The sequence below is a fragment of the Mobula hypostoma genome, chromosome 5, assembly GCF_963921235.1.
Source record: "Mobula hypostoma chromosome 5, sMobHyp1.1, whole genome shotgun sequence".
NCBI lineage: Eukaryota > Metazoa > Chordata > Chondrichthyes > Myliobatiformes > Myliobatidae > Mobula > Mobula hypostoma.
The window spans coordinates 21255142-21268904 of record NC_086101.1 but is presented as its reverse complement, the minus strand read 5'-3'; the positions used below and the strand labels follow the sequence as shown (position 1 = coordinate 21268904).

Sequence of the window (13763 nt, the reverse complement as noted above, 5' to 3'; positions counted from 1 at the left end):
ACCTCATTGAAACATACCAAATGGTGAAAGGCCTTGAAAGACTGAATGTGGAGAGGATGTTTCCTATGGTGGGAGTGTCTAAGACCAGAGGACACTGCCTCAAAATAGAGGGGTGTCTGTAAGAATGGGGATGAGGATGAATTTCTTTAGCCAGAGAGTGGTGAATCTGTGGAATACATTGCCACAGGCAGCTGTGGAAGCCAAGTCTTTATGTATATTTAAGGCAGAGGTTGATAGATTCTTGATTGGTCAAGGCATGATGCGATATGGGGAGAAGGCAGGAGATTGGAGCTGAGAGGAAAAATGGATCAGCCATAATGAAATAATGGAGCAGACTCGTTGGGCCAAATGGCCTGATTCTACTCCTGTGCCTTATGGTTTTAATTAAATGGACTGTAGGCATTTTTGGTTGACACCCTTTCTCTGGAGTCCCACAGTGGAGTGAATGTGCTGCCCTTTTCCAGTGGTAGTTCCACCAGTGGTAATACAGTGCATCTTAAAAAAAGTGTCCATTCTGAAATCACATCTCAATAATGCAACAGTACCCTGATTTTCAATGATATCCCTCCAAAACAATGTGCTTCCCTCACAGCTATTCTCCAATTATTCTCTATGATTTAGTATATTTCAGTATTCCCTGAGGTTACTTAGTCGATTTCCAGATGATTTGTCACTTTCTGGCATACAGTAATGAAACTTCTTTGCCAAATACCGTCTGGCTTGTTAATGCGTTGGCCCCTGATTATCCCAGTTGGGTGCCCGATCCAGAATTAGCCTTACCCAGAAGAGTTAGAGAAGTGCCAATCAGCGTGATCAGTCCTGTGATTCTGAGTGCATGAAAGGCTCCCCTGCTTGGGGAGAGGCTCTGCAGGTCTTCAAGCTCATGGCTGTGTTGAAGGGTGGGGCACAGTATATTCTAGAGTGTGGGTAGCTGGAACCAGTGGCAAACAAGGGCCTGCGGGTTGTTGTGTGATGAAAATCACACAAGCATCTAAAACAGTCAAAAAGTCAGAAGTGTCATTGAGCATTACTGCACAGAAGCAGGCAGGCCTTTTAGCCCACACAGTCCACACATTCCTCTTTTACTACCTAGCCCCATGTACCCACACCTGGATCAACTAGAGCAGACTAACCAGACTGAACAACAAACAATCCGCTGGAGGAATTCATCTGGTTGAGCAGCAGAGGAAAGAGGAATTGCCAACGTTTCGGGTGGACATCTTGCATGAGGGATGAGAGCGGAGAGGACAGATTGCTGGTATAGAGAGAAGAGGGGAAGGACTGGGAGAGGAGCACAAGTTGATTGGTGGAGTGATGAGGGTTGAGACTTTAGGTGATGGGCAGCTTGTGGAGGTTGGGGGGGTTAGAGTTGAATGCAGTAGCAGGTGGATGACAGGTGGAGGCAGGCAAAGCGAGGAGAAGATACCATGAGAGGCAGACGGAGTGAAGAGTGCAGTGGTAATGTTGCTGTGGAGGCTGATCAGAGTGAGACAAAACTCCAAGGGAGATTAGACAAGCAATGGCCATCTTTCCTGTGGAAGATTAAGGGGTATATTTGATTAATTCATTTTGGAGAATTAAGTTTGTGGGCAGCCTAGGGTCTGGGCCCTCTGTACAGCTCGTGGAGGGGAAGTGAGGGGGATGAGATTAGTACCACAAACAGTAACGCATGCTGGATTTCCAGCTTGTTTTAGATTCATGCTGGATCCAGTGGCTCTTTGTTTCCACCAGCAGGACAATCTCAAGCAAGGGAATGTTGTTATTAAACTAGAATCAATTAAAACCGTGCATGTAGAAATTTCTTTTGGCAGAGGTCAGTGAATCTCTGTCCGGGACGTGTTGTGCAGGAGGAGTCACTGGTTGGGGCAGATAAAGCACTGAAATGAGCAGTGGGGGATCTGGTGGAATTGAGGTCTGGAGTAGATGTGCCAGATCATACAGGCAAGCTAGATGGGCTGAGCGGCCTTCTTATCTGACACAGTCTGAGCCCACAGGAGTAATCTCCAAACCTTCTTTCCACAGGAGAAAGCGGCGCAACTTCAGCAAGCAGGCCACGGAGATCTTGAATGAGTACTTCTACTCCCACCTCAGTAACCCGTACCCAAGCGAGGAGGCCAAGGAGGAACTGGCTAAGAAGTGTGGCATCACTGTGTCGCAGGTCAGTGTATCCCAGGTTAGGCCCGTTTCAGCTTCTCTGGGTATACGGTGTGCGTGTCCTGCTGGTGGGCTAGCCATGGAGGGGATTTTAGGCCATGCTAGGGTCTGTTGGTCCCATGAGGTATTCAGACGTTCCCTGCTCTAGGGCAAGGTGAGGTGCATCAAGATGATCGGTGCTAGGTCAAATGGTGACCACTACAAGAAGGGATTGACAGAGCTAGCAGCTGCTGAGTTAGAGCAGGATTGGGGAGGAAACACTGGACTTCTGGAACTCCTGTCATTTTGGTTGCGTTTTAGATTCTGTTTTATTGCTCCTATTTCTCACAGCTTAGATGGAGGCTATTCTGCCCATCAAGTCGAAACTAGCCTATCAGGCATTCTCATCCCTCTCCCCACTTACTCCCTCATCAAATCCACCAGATTCTACCGCTCACCCCACACTAGGGGCAATTTACAACGGCCAGTTAACCTACAGATTCACACAGACAGCACTGGGCAAGAGGGCACGGGTGGGGGCGAGGGAGATGGTGCACCAGGAAGGGCTCTCCATGGGACGAGAAAGGGGAGAGGTTGGGTTTGGACCAAAGGTGAGGGTCTGAGAGCCGCAGATCAAACCTGGCAGCAGTAACTAGTATCCAGGGGTTCAGGGCAATGGAATAAGGAGAGTAAATGGAAGGCCTGAACGTTGGAGGGGAGATAGGAAAGGGTTACTTTGTCTGGCACGAGTCGATGAGGGAAGGCTTTTCCTCGGAGGGTGGAAGCCGACCCAAAGTTTTCAATAGTTTCCTGTGGGCCTCAGCCCCATAGAACCAGAGCGCTGTGGGGGCGGGAGAAATGGGGTGGCTGAGGTCAGTGCAGACCTCTGGGGCTGCAGTGCTCCCGGGTCCTGTAATCAGGGCCTGGGAATGTTACCTTCCTCCCTCCCCAAGTGCTTCCCCCTACTCCCTTCCAGCCTCGCCCCTCCTTCCTATTATCTCCTCTTTCTCTTTCTTCTTCCCATCCCCTTCCTCCCTATCTCCAACTTCTCTCTCCAATTCCATCATTTCCTCCCTCTGTTCCTTTACACCCTCTTCCTTTATTGATCTTTCTCCCTTCTCATCTTCCTCTTCCATTTCACCTCCATCACCCCTGCCTTCCCCTCCATTGCTCAACACCTGTCCGCCATCCTCCCCTCTCCCCCATCGCCGCCCTCCCTTATCCTCCATCCCCCTTCCCTCTCCTCCATTTTCAGTCTTTCCTCTCTTTAATCATCCCCACCCCTTCCTCCATCCTCACTTCTCCATCCCCCCTCCATCCTCACTCCTCCATCCCCCCTCCATCCTCACTCCTCCATCCCCCCTCCATCCTCACTCCTCCATCCCCCCTCCATCCTCACTCCTCCATCCCCCCTCCATCCTCACTCCTCCATCCCCCTCACTCCTCCATCCTCACTCCTCCATCCATCCTCCATCCTTCCTCCCTCCCTCCCTCCATCCATCCTCCTCCCTCCCTCCTCTCTCCCATTGCCCAACCCCCTTTGCTACCCTGTCTCACCTCGTGTCTTTCCCTGCAGGTGTCCAACTGGTTTGGAAACAAGCGCATTCGATATAAGAAGAACATTGGTAAGTTCCAGGAGGAGGCTAACATTTACGCTGTTAAGACCGCCGTCAATGCGACTGCTGCCTCTCAGAACAGTCAAGCAAACTCGCCCACCACTCCCACCTCCGCAGGTAGGCTGCTAACTGAGCAACATCTCCTCTGCACTGATTGGCTCTGTCATTGGGGAGGGGTGGGGCAAAAATTAAAAGGATAACCCAATTGGTTTAAGACAAGAAAGGATTCCTCCCGCAATATCTTTAACCGTACCTGCCGGTCCGTATGTGCTTTTCTGGTATTCCTGGGGTTTGATGTTTGTTTCCTTGCTGAGAGTATTTCCTGGTGTTTCTCTTGTGGAATGGGGCTTGCTGGTACTCTGGGGCTTGGTTCCGTGGCCTCTGGGATATATTCCTGTCTCACTTCCAATGCTATTCCCTTATTCCTGACCCCTGGGGATGGTGCTGGGGTAGTTCTCTCTGCTTTGAACTGGCCCAGTGGAGCTCAGGGAACGTAGGAGGGACTGTACATTGTTGTCCCACCCAAGACAATGAGTCCCTGAAGTCACTGAGTCATTGGTTGAGAGCTCTCCCCTTGCACCTCGACCTTTCGCTCAAATGCTTGTTCTTCTTCCCCCCCCTCCCCCCACCCTCACTCTCTACCTCAGGGGTTCTCTGTTAATGGACCTCTACCATTAACGGAGGGATCTGTGGACCCCAGGTTGGAAATCCCTGTTCTACACATTGTTTCCCTTTATTCCCATTATCATGCTCCTCATTATCATGATCCCCCTCATTCTCCATCATTCTCCCCACCATTCCACCAAATATACTCTACCTCTTCACCCCCTTACTCTCCCCTCATTCTCCCAGACTAGTTCCCTCCCTCTTCATATCATTCCCTTCCCACTCCCACACTCATGCATTCTTGTTCATGCTCTCTGGCTCTATATCTCTCCCGTTCTCTGTCGAGCTCACTCTGTCTTTCTGTATGATTTCTGTACATCTGCTCGTCTTGCTCCCTTGATCCCCACTTTAGCCTCTCCTGCTCGCTCGCTCGCGCTCTCAGGTTCTCTCTCTTGCCCATGCACTCTCTGGTGCCCTGTCTCTGGCTGTCTCACACCTTCTTCCAGCCTGCGGTTAACAGAATCCCCACTGTGGACCGGCCAATGCTCAGCACTGTACAGTGTGTGGCTTCACTGGCTGGGGCTGGCCAGTGGTTACTATTTAACCATAGGGGCATCACACATCCATCTTGGCTTTGCTGAGTGTGCATGTCGTAGGATGATGTTACGTAGTGATCCAGAGGTGGAGGTGGAATCCTAGGTGGTTAAAATTATTTGTTTTAACTTTCTGGCGAGAGAGCGGCACATTGGCACAGTAGGTAGAGTCACTGCCTCACAGCTCCAGAGATCCAGGTTCGATCCTGACCTCGAGCACCGCCTGCATGTGGAGCCTGCGTCTGCACATTCTCCCTGTGACCGCCTGCGTTTCCCCCTGCTGCTCCGGTTTCTTCCCATGTCCCAAGGATAGATTAATTGGCCACTGTAAATTTGACTTGAGTGTGTAAGTGGTTGGTAGTACTGGTGGTATGCAAATGTGAGGAGAATGAAGGGATTACTGTAAATGGGTGATTGATGGTCAGCATGGATTCAGTGGGCCGAAGGGCCTGTTTCTATGCTATATCGCTGTAGGACTTTAAGGCAGACTATGCAGGTTCTGCTAGGAATTAGCTCAGTCCCATTCCCAGGCCAACCAAATGTCCCTCCACCTGCTCCCCTGGTTCTTGTGCAGGACTTGTGTCCGGACACTAGCAGTGATTTTCCAATTGGGAGATCTGTGTTCCAGTCATCTGTTTGCTGAGATCCCAAGGATTCTCAATAGAGTGGGTGTGGGGGAAATCTGAAACTTGTCAATGTACAAGAACGTGTACAGGGGTGTAATGAAAAACTTGCCTACGGCAGCATCATGGGCACTTAACAGTTTAAAAGCAAGGGGTTACCCATTTCAGGCAGAAATGAGAGCCATCATTTTCTTTGAGAGTCCTCAGCAGCCTTCCCCAAAGAAACAGAATCCATGAATATCTTTTATAACAGAGCTGGACAGATTCTTAATGAACCGAGAGGTGAAATGTTTGGAGTTAGATGGGAGCATCAAGCTGATGTTACAGTCTGATCAACTGTAGATTAAGTAATGATGGGTCAGGCTTGAGGGGCCAAGTGGCTAACCCCTGCTCCTGTGGTCCCCCAAGGGCTGGAATGACCCTTCTTTCGGTCCAGCCTCTGATCGTGGGTTGTCAGGGATCAGGGTTCCCTGTAATGAAGAGGCCACCTCACGTGGACTGATTGAGCAGGTTGAACCAGCATTTGATGGAGTTCAGAAGAACCAGAGGTGACCTTGTTGCTTCACACTCAACTCTGGGGAGTCTGTAGTCATTGGATTAACTGGAGGATATACTGGCTTTAGAAAAGGCGCTGAAGAAATTTGTCTGGGAGTTGAGTGTATGAGCTCAAAGGAGAGGTTGCACACGCCTAGGTTGTTTTCTTTGGCATGTTGGAGGATGAAGGGAGTTTATAGGGTGGACTGAATCTTTTCCCTGGGTAGAAATGTCAAGTACTGGAAGACATGAGAGGGGACATTTGAGATGAGAGGGGGATAGTTGAAAGGAGATATATTGTGCAAGTTTATTATCTAGAACCACGGGGCACCATTTCAGAATTTGGGGGTCGTTCACTTAAGATGGAGTAATAATCAGAATCATGTTTATTATCACTTATATATGTCATGATCTTGGTTTCATGACAGCAATACATAAAAATATGCTATAAATTACAGTAGGAAATGTTTAATTTTTAAAAAATTTTAATAAGTAATTTTGTTCTCAAAAGAGAGCAAAACTAGTGAGAGATGTTGTTCACGGGTTCATTGTCCATTTAGGAACCTGGTGGTGGAAGGGAAGGAGCTGTTCCTAAATTATTCCTTGATTTTGCAATTATATATATCGACAGAATGGTAAAAGTTTATTTGCAAGGTACTGAAAAAGGGTTGAGCAACTGAAAAAATGCTGCAGAAGCCCCACAGGTAAGGCAGCATCGGTGGAAGAAAATAAACAGTCAACATTTGGAACCAAGACCCTTCATCGAAACATTGGCTGCTTATTCTTCTCCATGGATGCTGCCTGACCCGCAGAGATTTCCAGCGTTTTGTGTGTGTTGCTCCGGATTTCCAGCATCTGCAAAATATCTTGTGCCTATACCTTGAAAACAGTTGATATGGTCTGTGTTTAAGCTGTTGGTGCAGGGTGTTTTATTGCATTCTGAGGCTCACACACCACACGGCTCTACGGTCCCATCGACACCAGTTTGAATGCAACAGAGTATGCTTCAGCTTAAAGAAACTATGCTACTCCAGGATAAAATAACTTATGCATTCACACATTTTATGAATGGCTGCACTATTTCAGGTTTAGGAGCTGGTTCTCAGCATTTCCCTGGTCTGGGGTCCACATTGGGGCTGCTGTGCTTGGAATTTGAACCTGTGGGAGGCTCTGGTCCAGTTGTCAGTCTTGCCTCCCAACACCTCAGCCTGGTTTTCTGACTGAGTGGGCTGCTACCCACCGCTCCAGGAGATGTAATCTGACTCTCAAAATTGCAAGGACTTCACACCCCCAGTCTCACCCTAACATGACCTGGTTCCACCAACCTCAGACTCTCGTTCTGCTTCCTGCCTCATGAACCTGGTTCCACTGATGTTTCTGCTGGTTAGTTCCAGAAAATACGGACGAACACAGAACACTGCATCACCAGTGCAAGGGATGGGAGTGAGAGGAGGCCATTCAGCCCCTCAGGAGCTCCCAGCTCAAGGCCACCCTGTGCTTGTCCCGCTCTCCTCCCCGCAGATTGCATCAGCATGGGGGCTGGGGTGAGGTCCTTCTGTTCAGACCAGTGGTCGTTACCACTCCATGAGCCACTACTACAGAATGAGTTCGGGTCCTCGGCCAAAACTTACCCAACTGTTCAGCTGGCTGCTGCAACTGCCTCTCTGAATCAAATTCCGCCAAAGTAACCAGCAATTGGTCAGTGTGCAAATTGCGCCCTCACAGTGACGGCCCTTGTGTGACCCTGGTGCACTCCTGTGCGCTGTCCCTGCACGTCTTCTGGCCCTTGACATCATCAGTTGTCAGCACAGTGCCTTGCTGCCCCAGAGACCCAGCGTCTGAAACTATGGTGCCTGCATAGAGTTTGCACGGTGTCTGCATGACCGTGTGGCTTGTCCCCGCTCACCTGACCGCTCAGGTTTCCTCCCCTCATCCCAAAGATGAACGGGTAGCTGGGTTAATTGGCCAGTGTGAGTCACCCTGGGTGTGGGATAACAGGTGGGATCTGGTGGTGGGGCTGTTGGCTGTGAATGTCAGGGGATAAAAATGGGAGCTGTGTAAGTGCGTGCTTGATAGTCAACAAGGACTGGGTGGCTCTGTGTGTCCGTGTGTATCAGTCTGCCTTTGCCTTTGAGTGCGTCCTTGTGCCTGGGGCCACTTTTCCCTGTGTGCACTTGTCCATGGTACCACGGTGACAGGATCTTCACTTCACTGAGAATTGCTCTGGGATTGAACTGCTGGTGCTTTGCTCTTGTTGCAGAAGCTGGTGGGTAGGGAAGGGAAGAGGGTACTTACCGGAAATGGGGTTATTGCTGCAATATTCTGTCACTGGCTGCTCCAGTCCCGTGCCCTGTGTAGATCTGCCGCTGACCTCGAGTGCTCTCGTTCTCCCCTTCTCTCCCTCTCCAGGTTCCTCTGGCTCATTCAATCTGTCTGCCTCCGGAGACATGTTCATGGGGATGCAGGGGTTAAACGGAGACTCCTACCCAGGGGCACAGGTCAGTAACTCGCAGCCTCACCCTGTGAGGTCTCGCGATTCATGGGTGCAGCTGCTCTACTGGGGTGGGGGAAGGGGTGCGGTCTGCAGCAAATGTCACCTGTGATTATCGTCCTCTCATGATTGTCCCATCTCCTTCCCTCGACACTACCTCACTCTCGATTGCACCCCCATCCAACCCTCAATCTGTCCTTCATAATCACGATTGTCCTCCTCCCATCTTCCATCCTCCTTACTATCCCTGATCGTACCCGTTCCTTCCATCTCTCTCCCTCCCACCCCAATTCATTCCTTCCCCCACCCATAATCAATTTGGCGGCCTTGTGGACTCTCGAGTCACCCCAGGACCTGAGCTGATCTGGAGAAGGAAGGACGTCCCATCCTTTCCCAGGTGTGAGCCTCCTGCGGCCTGCTGGCAAGGCACCCTGGGGTGGAAGCCTTGAGATGAGGGTGAGGATGAGACCTATGGATGGGCGGAACCCTTTCACCATAGTGCTGTGCCCACTCTACCCACCAGGCTCCCAGTCTGTGCCCACTCTACCCACCAGGCTCCCAGTCTGTGCCCACTCTACCCACCAGGCTCCCAGTCTGTGCCCACTCTACCCACTGGGCTCCCAGTCTGTGCCCACTCTACCCACTGGGCTCCCAGTCTGTGCCCACTCCACCCACCGGGCTCCCAGTCTGTGCCCACTCCACCCACCGGGCTCCCAGTCTGACAGAAGGGAGGGAGTGGGCTGTGAAGAGAAGGCAAGGCCCCATCTGATGCTGGGGTACTGGAGGGGTGGCAGTGGGGTTGGGGATGTGGGGGTGAAAAGGAGGGAGGACTCTTGGGGTGACACTTATGGGTTAGTCTTCCCTCCTGCAGGTGGAGACCCTCCATCACTCCCTCAACCAGCCCTACGGGGAAGGATTGGCCGCCAACCAGATGTACAGCCCACGGGACGTGAGGGTAAGTCATAGGGAATTGGGGGAGGGTGACGGAACGGTGGAGGGGAGGTCGGGCTAGTGATTGAGGGTGCAACACAGAGTGTGGGTGGGAGTCACCACCACCTCCATGTCTTGCCCACCCATAGCCTAGTGTGAGCTCAGTGGGGGGAGGGGGAGAGGGGTGGCTGTTGGTGGGAGGTCTGGGTGTCAGGATATACAAGAGGTGTGAGGGGCAGTGACTGGGTGATGTTGGGTGACTCCTGTGTGAAGGAAGGTTATTTTCAGATGAACCGTTGGTTGGAGGAAGAGTAGGAAGGAATAAGGAGGTGGGCAATGTGGAGAGAGGGAATTCCATCAATGAGGGAGGGAGCGAGCTACAAAGGTGGAGGGATAGAGGAAGGAACTCCAGAAATGGAAGGAGGAAACTTAGGAGATGAGGGGAAAAAATAACAGAAGTTCTCTTAGTCCGGATATCTGGAGGGTTCCTGTTCTGACTGGGCTACTATCTCTCAGCTGGGTCACAGGACCAAAACCCTCAGGTGCACGGGATAATCCCATAGCCCCTGATTTAAAGAATTCTGCTTCCTACAAGCCCATGGCTGCTCAATATACACCCCACAGATCACCGTCACCCTGGCCTGTCCATAAGACAATAAGAAATAGGAGCATTATTAGGTCATTTGGCCCATCATAGCTGATCCTGGATCCCACTTGACCCCATACACCTGCCTTCTCACCATATAATTTGATGCTGTGAATAATACCAAAAAATGCCGACTAATGTCCTTGTGGATCTTGCTATTCCATCAGATTGCCCATATGGCAACAGGGACATTGACACCATTGGCTACAGAGAGGTGCCTGGTGGGTGTGCAGGACACAGTGTGAGTTACAAGGCAGTGGGTTTGGGGTCACCCCCAGCCCTTGCACTGGGCTCCTGATGCCACTGGCATGAGCAATGGGCGATCTTGTTCTTGCCCTGAAAAATGTCATTGCTAACACTGTGTGAGCTACCAGTGAGGCTACAGCTGGAGCATGGGTCCCTGCCCTTTAGGAGAGCATTAGGGCTGGGACTGTGAGGGGAAAGGAAAAGGCTGCTCCCTTTGAGCTAAAAAGATCGGTCCAAGAGGACACATTGAGAGGCCAGAACATGGTGCAGAGTTCAGGGCAGATTACCTGTTGGGAGAGACCAACGTTTTCGTTGGATTGGATGGTTGGAAAAGGGTTGAGACCTCGGTAGGTGGTGGAGAAGATGGCATCCTGGGGGAAGGGGGTGGCTTGAAGTGTAGTCACCTTGGGGCTTGGCTCAGGCCAAAGTGGGATTTGTACTTTGGTCAGGAGTGGGATTGGAATTTGTTAAGGGGTTAGAGTTTTGGTTTGGTCAGGGGTTGGATTTTCAGTTTAGTCAGCATTGGTTTTTGGGGTTTGGTCAGAGTTTGTGGTTTGGAGTTTAGTTAGGGGTTGGGTTTAAGGTTTGTCCAGGGGTTAGGGTTGGACTGGGGATTGGACAGGAGTTTTGTTTTGGGGTTTGATGAGGGTTTAGTTTGAGGTTTGGACAGGGGTTGGGTCTTGGGGAGTTGGCGGTTTAAGTTTTGATCAGGAGTTGGACTAGGGTTTGGTCAAGCCTTGGGGTTGGATTGCAGTTTGCCATTGATGGGACTTGGTCAGGGGTTGGGGGTCACCATGAATTCAGTGGTAGTGTTTGGAATTTGGCCCTGCAGGCTTTGTGACCTCCTCCTGTGCCACCCAGGATCTAACTCTGCTTCCGTTCTGACTCCAGGCTAATGGAGGCTGGCAGGATGCAGCCACCCCGTCCTCTGTAACATCTCCCACAGAAGGGCCTGGAAGCGTGCACTCCGATACCTCCAACTGATCTCTGAGAAACCGGACCTTTCCCTGATCCGATGGGCTTGTCTCCAGCATTGACCAATAAGAAAGAAGAGGACAGATGAGAGGATGATTTCAGACATTGGGGTGACCTTGATACTAACCTATCTCCTTGTGTGTTTCACTGTAAAACCTTGGACCTCAGTGTACAGAGGGTGGCAGGTGTTGGAGGAATAACCCTTATAGAGGGATGTCACTCCCAGGATGGGCCACTTCACCACCACCCCTCCCACATTCCATCCTGTCCTGTACCTACAAATGGTTGCTCATGACACACGGACCGTTGGTGGGATCGCCCCATCCCTCTGTTGTCCAGGAAGGCAACCATTCCACTGGGATGTGCAGTTACACATGAGGTGTGTGGTTCTGTGGGATGCGAGTGTGGGCTTTGCAGATTGGAGGCACACGTGGGTGCACCTCACCTTGGCCTTTGTCTTTTCTGTTGGGGGGAGGAGTTTGAGGGAAGGTTTTCTGTAGACCTGGCCCAGGTAGGACAGAGTCAATTTATGGTTATCCCATGCACAGTTTGTGTGGTATGGTTCAACCTCTCAGCTCAGTGTCTCCCCCTCCACCCCCCCTCCCCACCCACTGTCCCCCCCCTTGTTTTTCTTCCCTTGCACTCTCCCTGTCCTTACTGCGATCTCTTCTCTCCCCTTACTGTCCCGCCACCCTCTCACCCTACACTCTTCCATGCTCTCTTGCCTCTCCCCCACTCCTCTCTCCCTCAACCCCACCACACTTTCTCTGCTTCTCCCTCAGGGTGTATGTATGTGTGTGTGTGTTTTTGTGTGCTTTCTGTATGTGTGTGGTGAGTTTTCTGTGTGCATATGTAATTTTTCTATGCATGTATGTGGTCTGGGTTTATCTGTGTTTTTCTCTGTGTGTGCTGCGTGTTTTTTCGGTCTGTATGAGTGTGTGTTATTTTTCAGTGTGGTGAGTGTGTGGTGTGATTGACAACCTCTGTGTGCTCTCCATCGTGAACAGTGCGGGATTGGTAGATGCTGAGAGATCAGTTTACAGGGAAAATTAGAGTGGAAGAGAAAGAAAGATGGTGTTCCTCTATGAGCTAATGAGAGCTTGATGGGCTGAGTGGCTTCCTGTGTTGGTCCAGGCCTGCGACCTGCCAGCTGAATGATAGAGGCCCCCTCCCCCTAGTCACAGTCACACTCACCCAGGCCAGAGGGCTGGGAGCGCCCCATGACCCTGGGCCCAGGGTGGGGTGCTCACCTGAAGGAGGGACCGGGGCACCAGTTGTGCCCTGGCTGTCCCTGTCCAACTCACATCTGCCCAGGTTTCCGGCCCCATCCTGTTGCTGCAACTGCCAGAAACACTCAAAAGAAGCTTGTTTCCTCAACCTATATTGCTCATTGGCAGTTCCCCTTCCTTGAGACCTGAGAATCAACCAATTGTTTGCATAATCTGTAAGATTGACAGGAATGGCAGCCAGTGGTAGAGGCGGAATGGGTGGCAGGCAAGTGTGTAGGGTTAGTGCTGAGGTCCCACTGACTCTATCACCAACATACGGTATCCTCTGGGCCTCGGTTTCTCCGCAGGTCCTGCTCATCATTGGCACATACTTGGGTTTCCCTCAGCTGCTCCGGTTTCTTCCCACATCCCAAAGAGTAGGTTTAATGGAATCTGAAAATTGCCTCCAAGAGTGTGGCTGAGGGGTGGAATTGATATGAATGCAGGGAGATTACCTGGCAGGGAAAACTTTTGGGGTGGTGGGGGCAGGGTGATAGGACTGCTTCATGAGCTGGTAGCTCAATAGGCCTGTTGCGTTGGAAGCAGGTGTGGAGCCCTTGGAGGAGCCAAGAGAAATAGAAGAGGGGCAGAAATCCCTCAAGTGCTTGCATCAGCTAAGCACGCATCACCTTCACCCATTCCCCTTCCTCCCAATACCCTGCTTCCATTGAGGTCAATGGTACCAGATCTTCCATATTTCAAGGAAAAATTCCAACCTTCCGAAGTGGACGTTGCCTCCTCTCTCCAAAGCCCCTCACCCTCCTCCCATCTGCTTGGTGTCACTGGTAAAGCAACCCCCATGGTTTATTGAGGGGAATCCTCGGCCAATCTCTCCTCCTCTGAGGTGAACACTTTATACGTTTTGCGTTTGGTGGGGTCGGGCGGGAGGGTGGTTTAGCGTCGCGGGTTTCGGGGGAATCGGGGAGAAGACCTCCTTTTCTCCAGGTCTATCTCTCTCAGTGTTTTAATACTTTTTTTTCTTTCTGTCTGCCACGCATTGATGACTAGGGTTTTACAGTGACGTTTTTAACACTGCGAACTAGTCGTGCTAACTCGCGGGCACAGTGTATATACTGTAGAAAGAAGTATTTGTACATGATTA

The 13763-nt window shown here is 51.0% G+C and overlaps 1 protein-coding gene across 2 annotated transcripts in view; it reads left to right on the top strand.

Annotated features, from left to right (window-relative positions):
• LOC134346670 (pre-B-cell leukemia transcription factor 2-like) overlaps positions 1 to 13532 on the top strand; it is a 46921-nt gene extending 33389 nt beyond the window's left edge. The window contains exons 5-9 of one of the 2 annotated variants that reach the window (XM_063048166.1): positions 2023 to 2158; positions 3710 to 3758; positions 8515 to 8603; positions 9468 to 9551; positions 11310 to 13532. In XM_063048166.1, the coding sequence (XP_062904236.1) occupies positions 2023 to 2158; positions 3710 to 3758; positions 8515 to 8603; positions 9468 to 9551; positions 11310 to 11402 (451 nt within the window). In that variant the 3' untranslated portion in view covers positions 11403 to 13532. Of the gene's footprint in view, positions 1 to 2022; positions 2159 to 3709; positions 3867 to 8514; positions 8604 to 9467; positions 9552 to 11309 lie in introns of both variants that reach the window. The other variant, XM_063048165.1, reaches the window with a different exon arrangement.
• Positions 13533 to 13763: the final 231 nt, after the last annotated feature.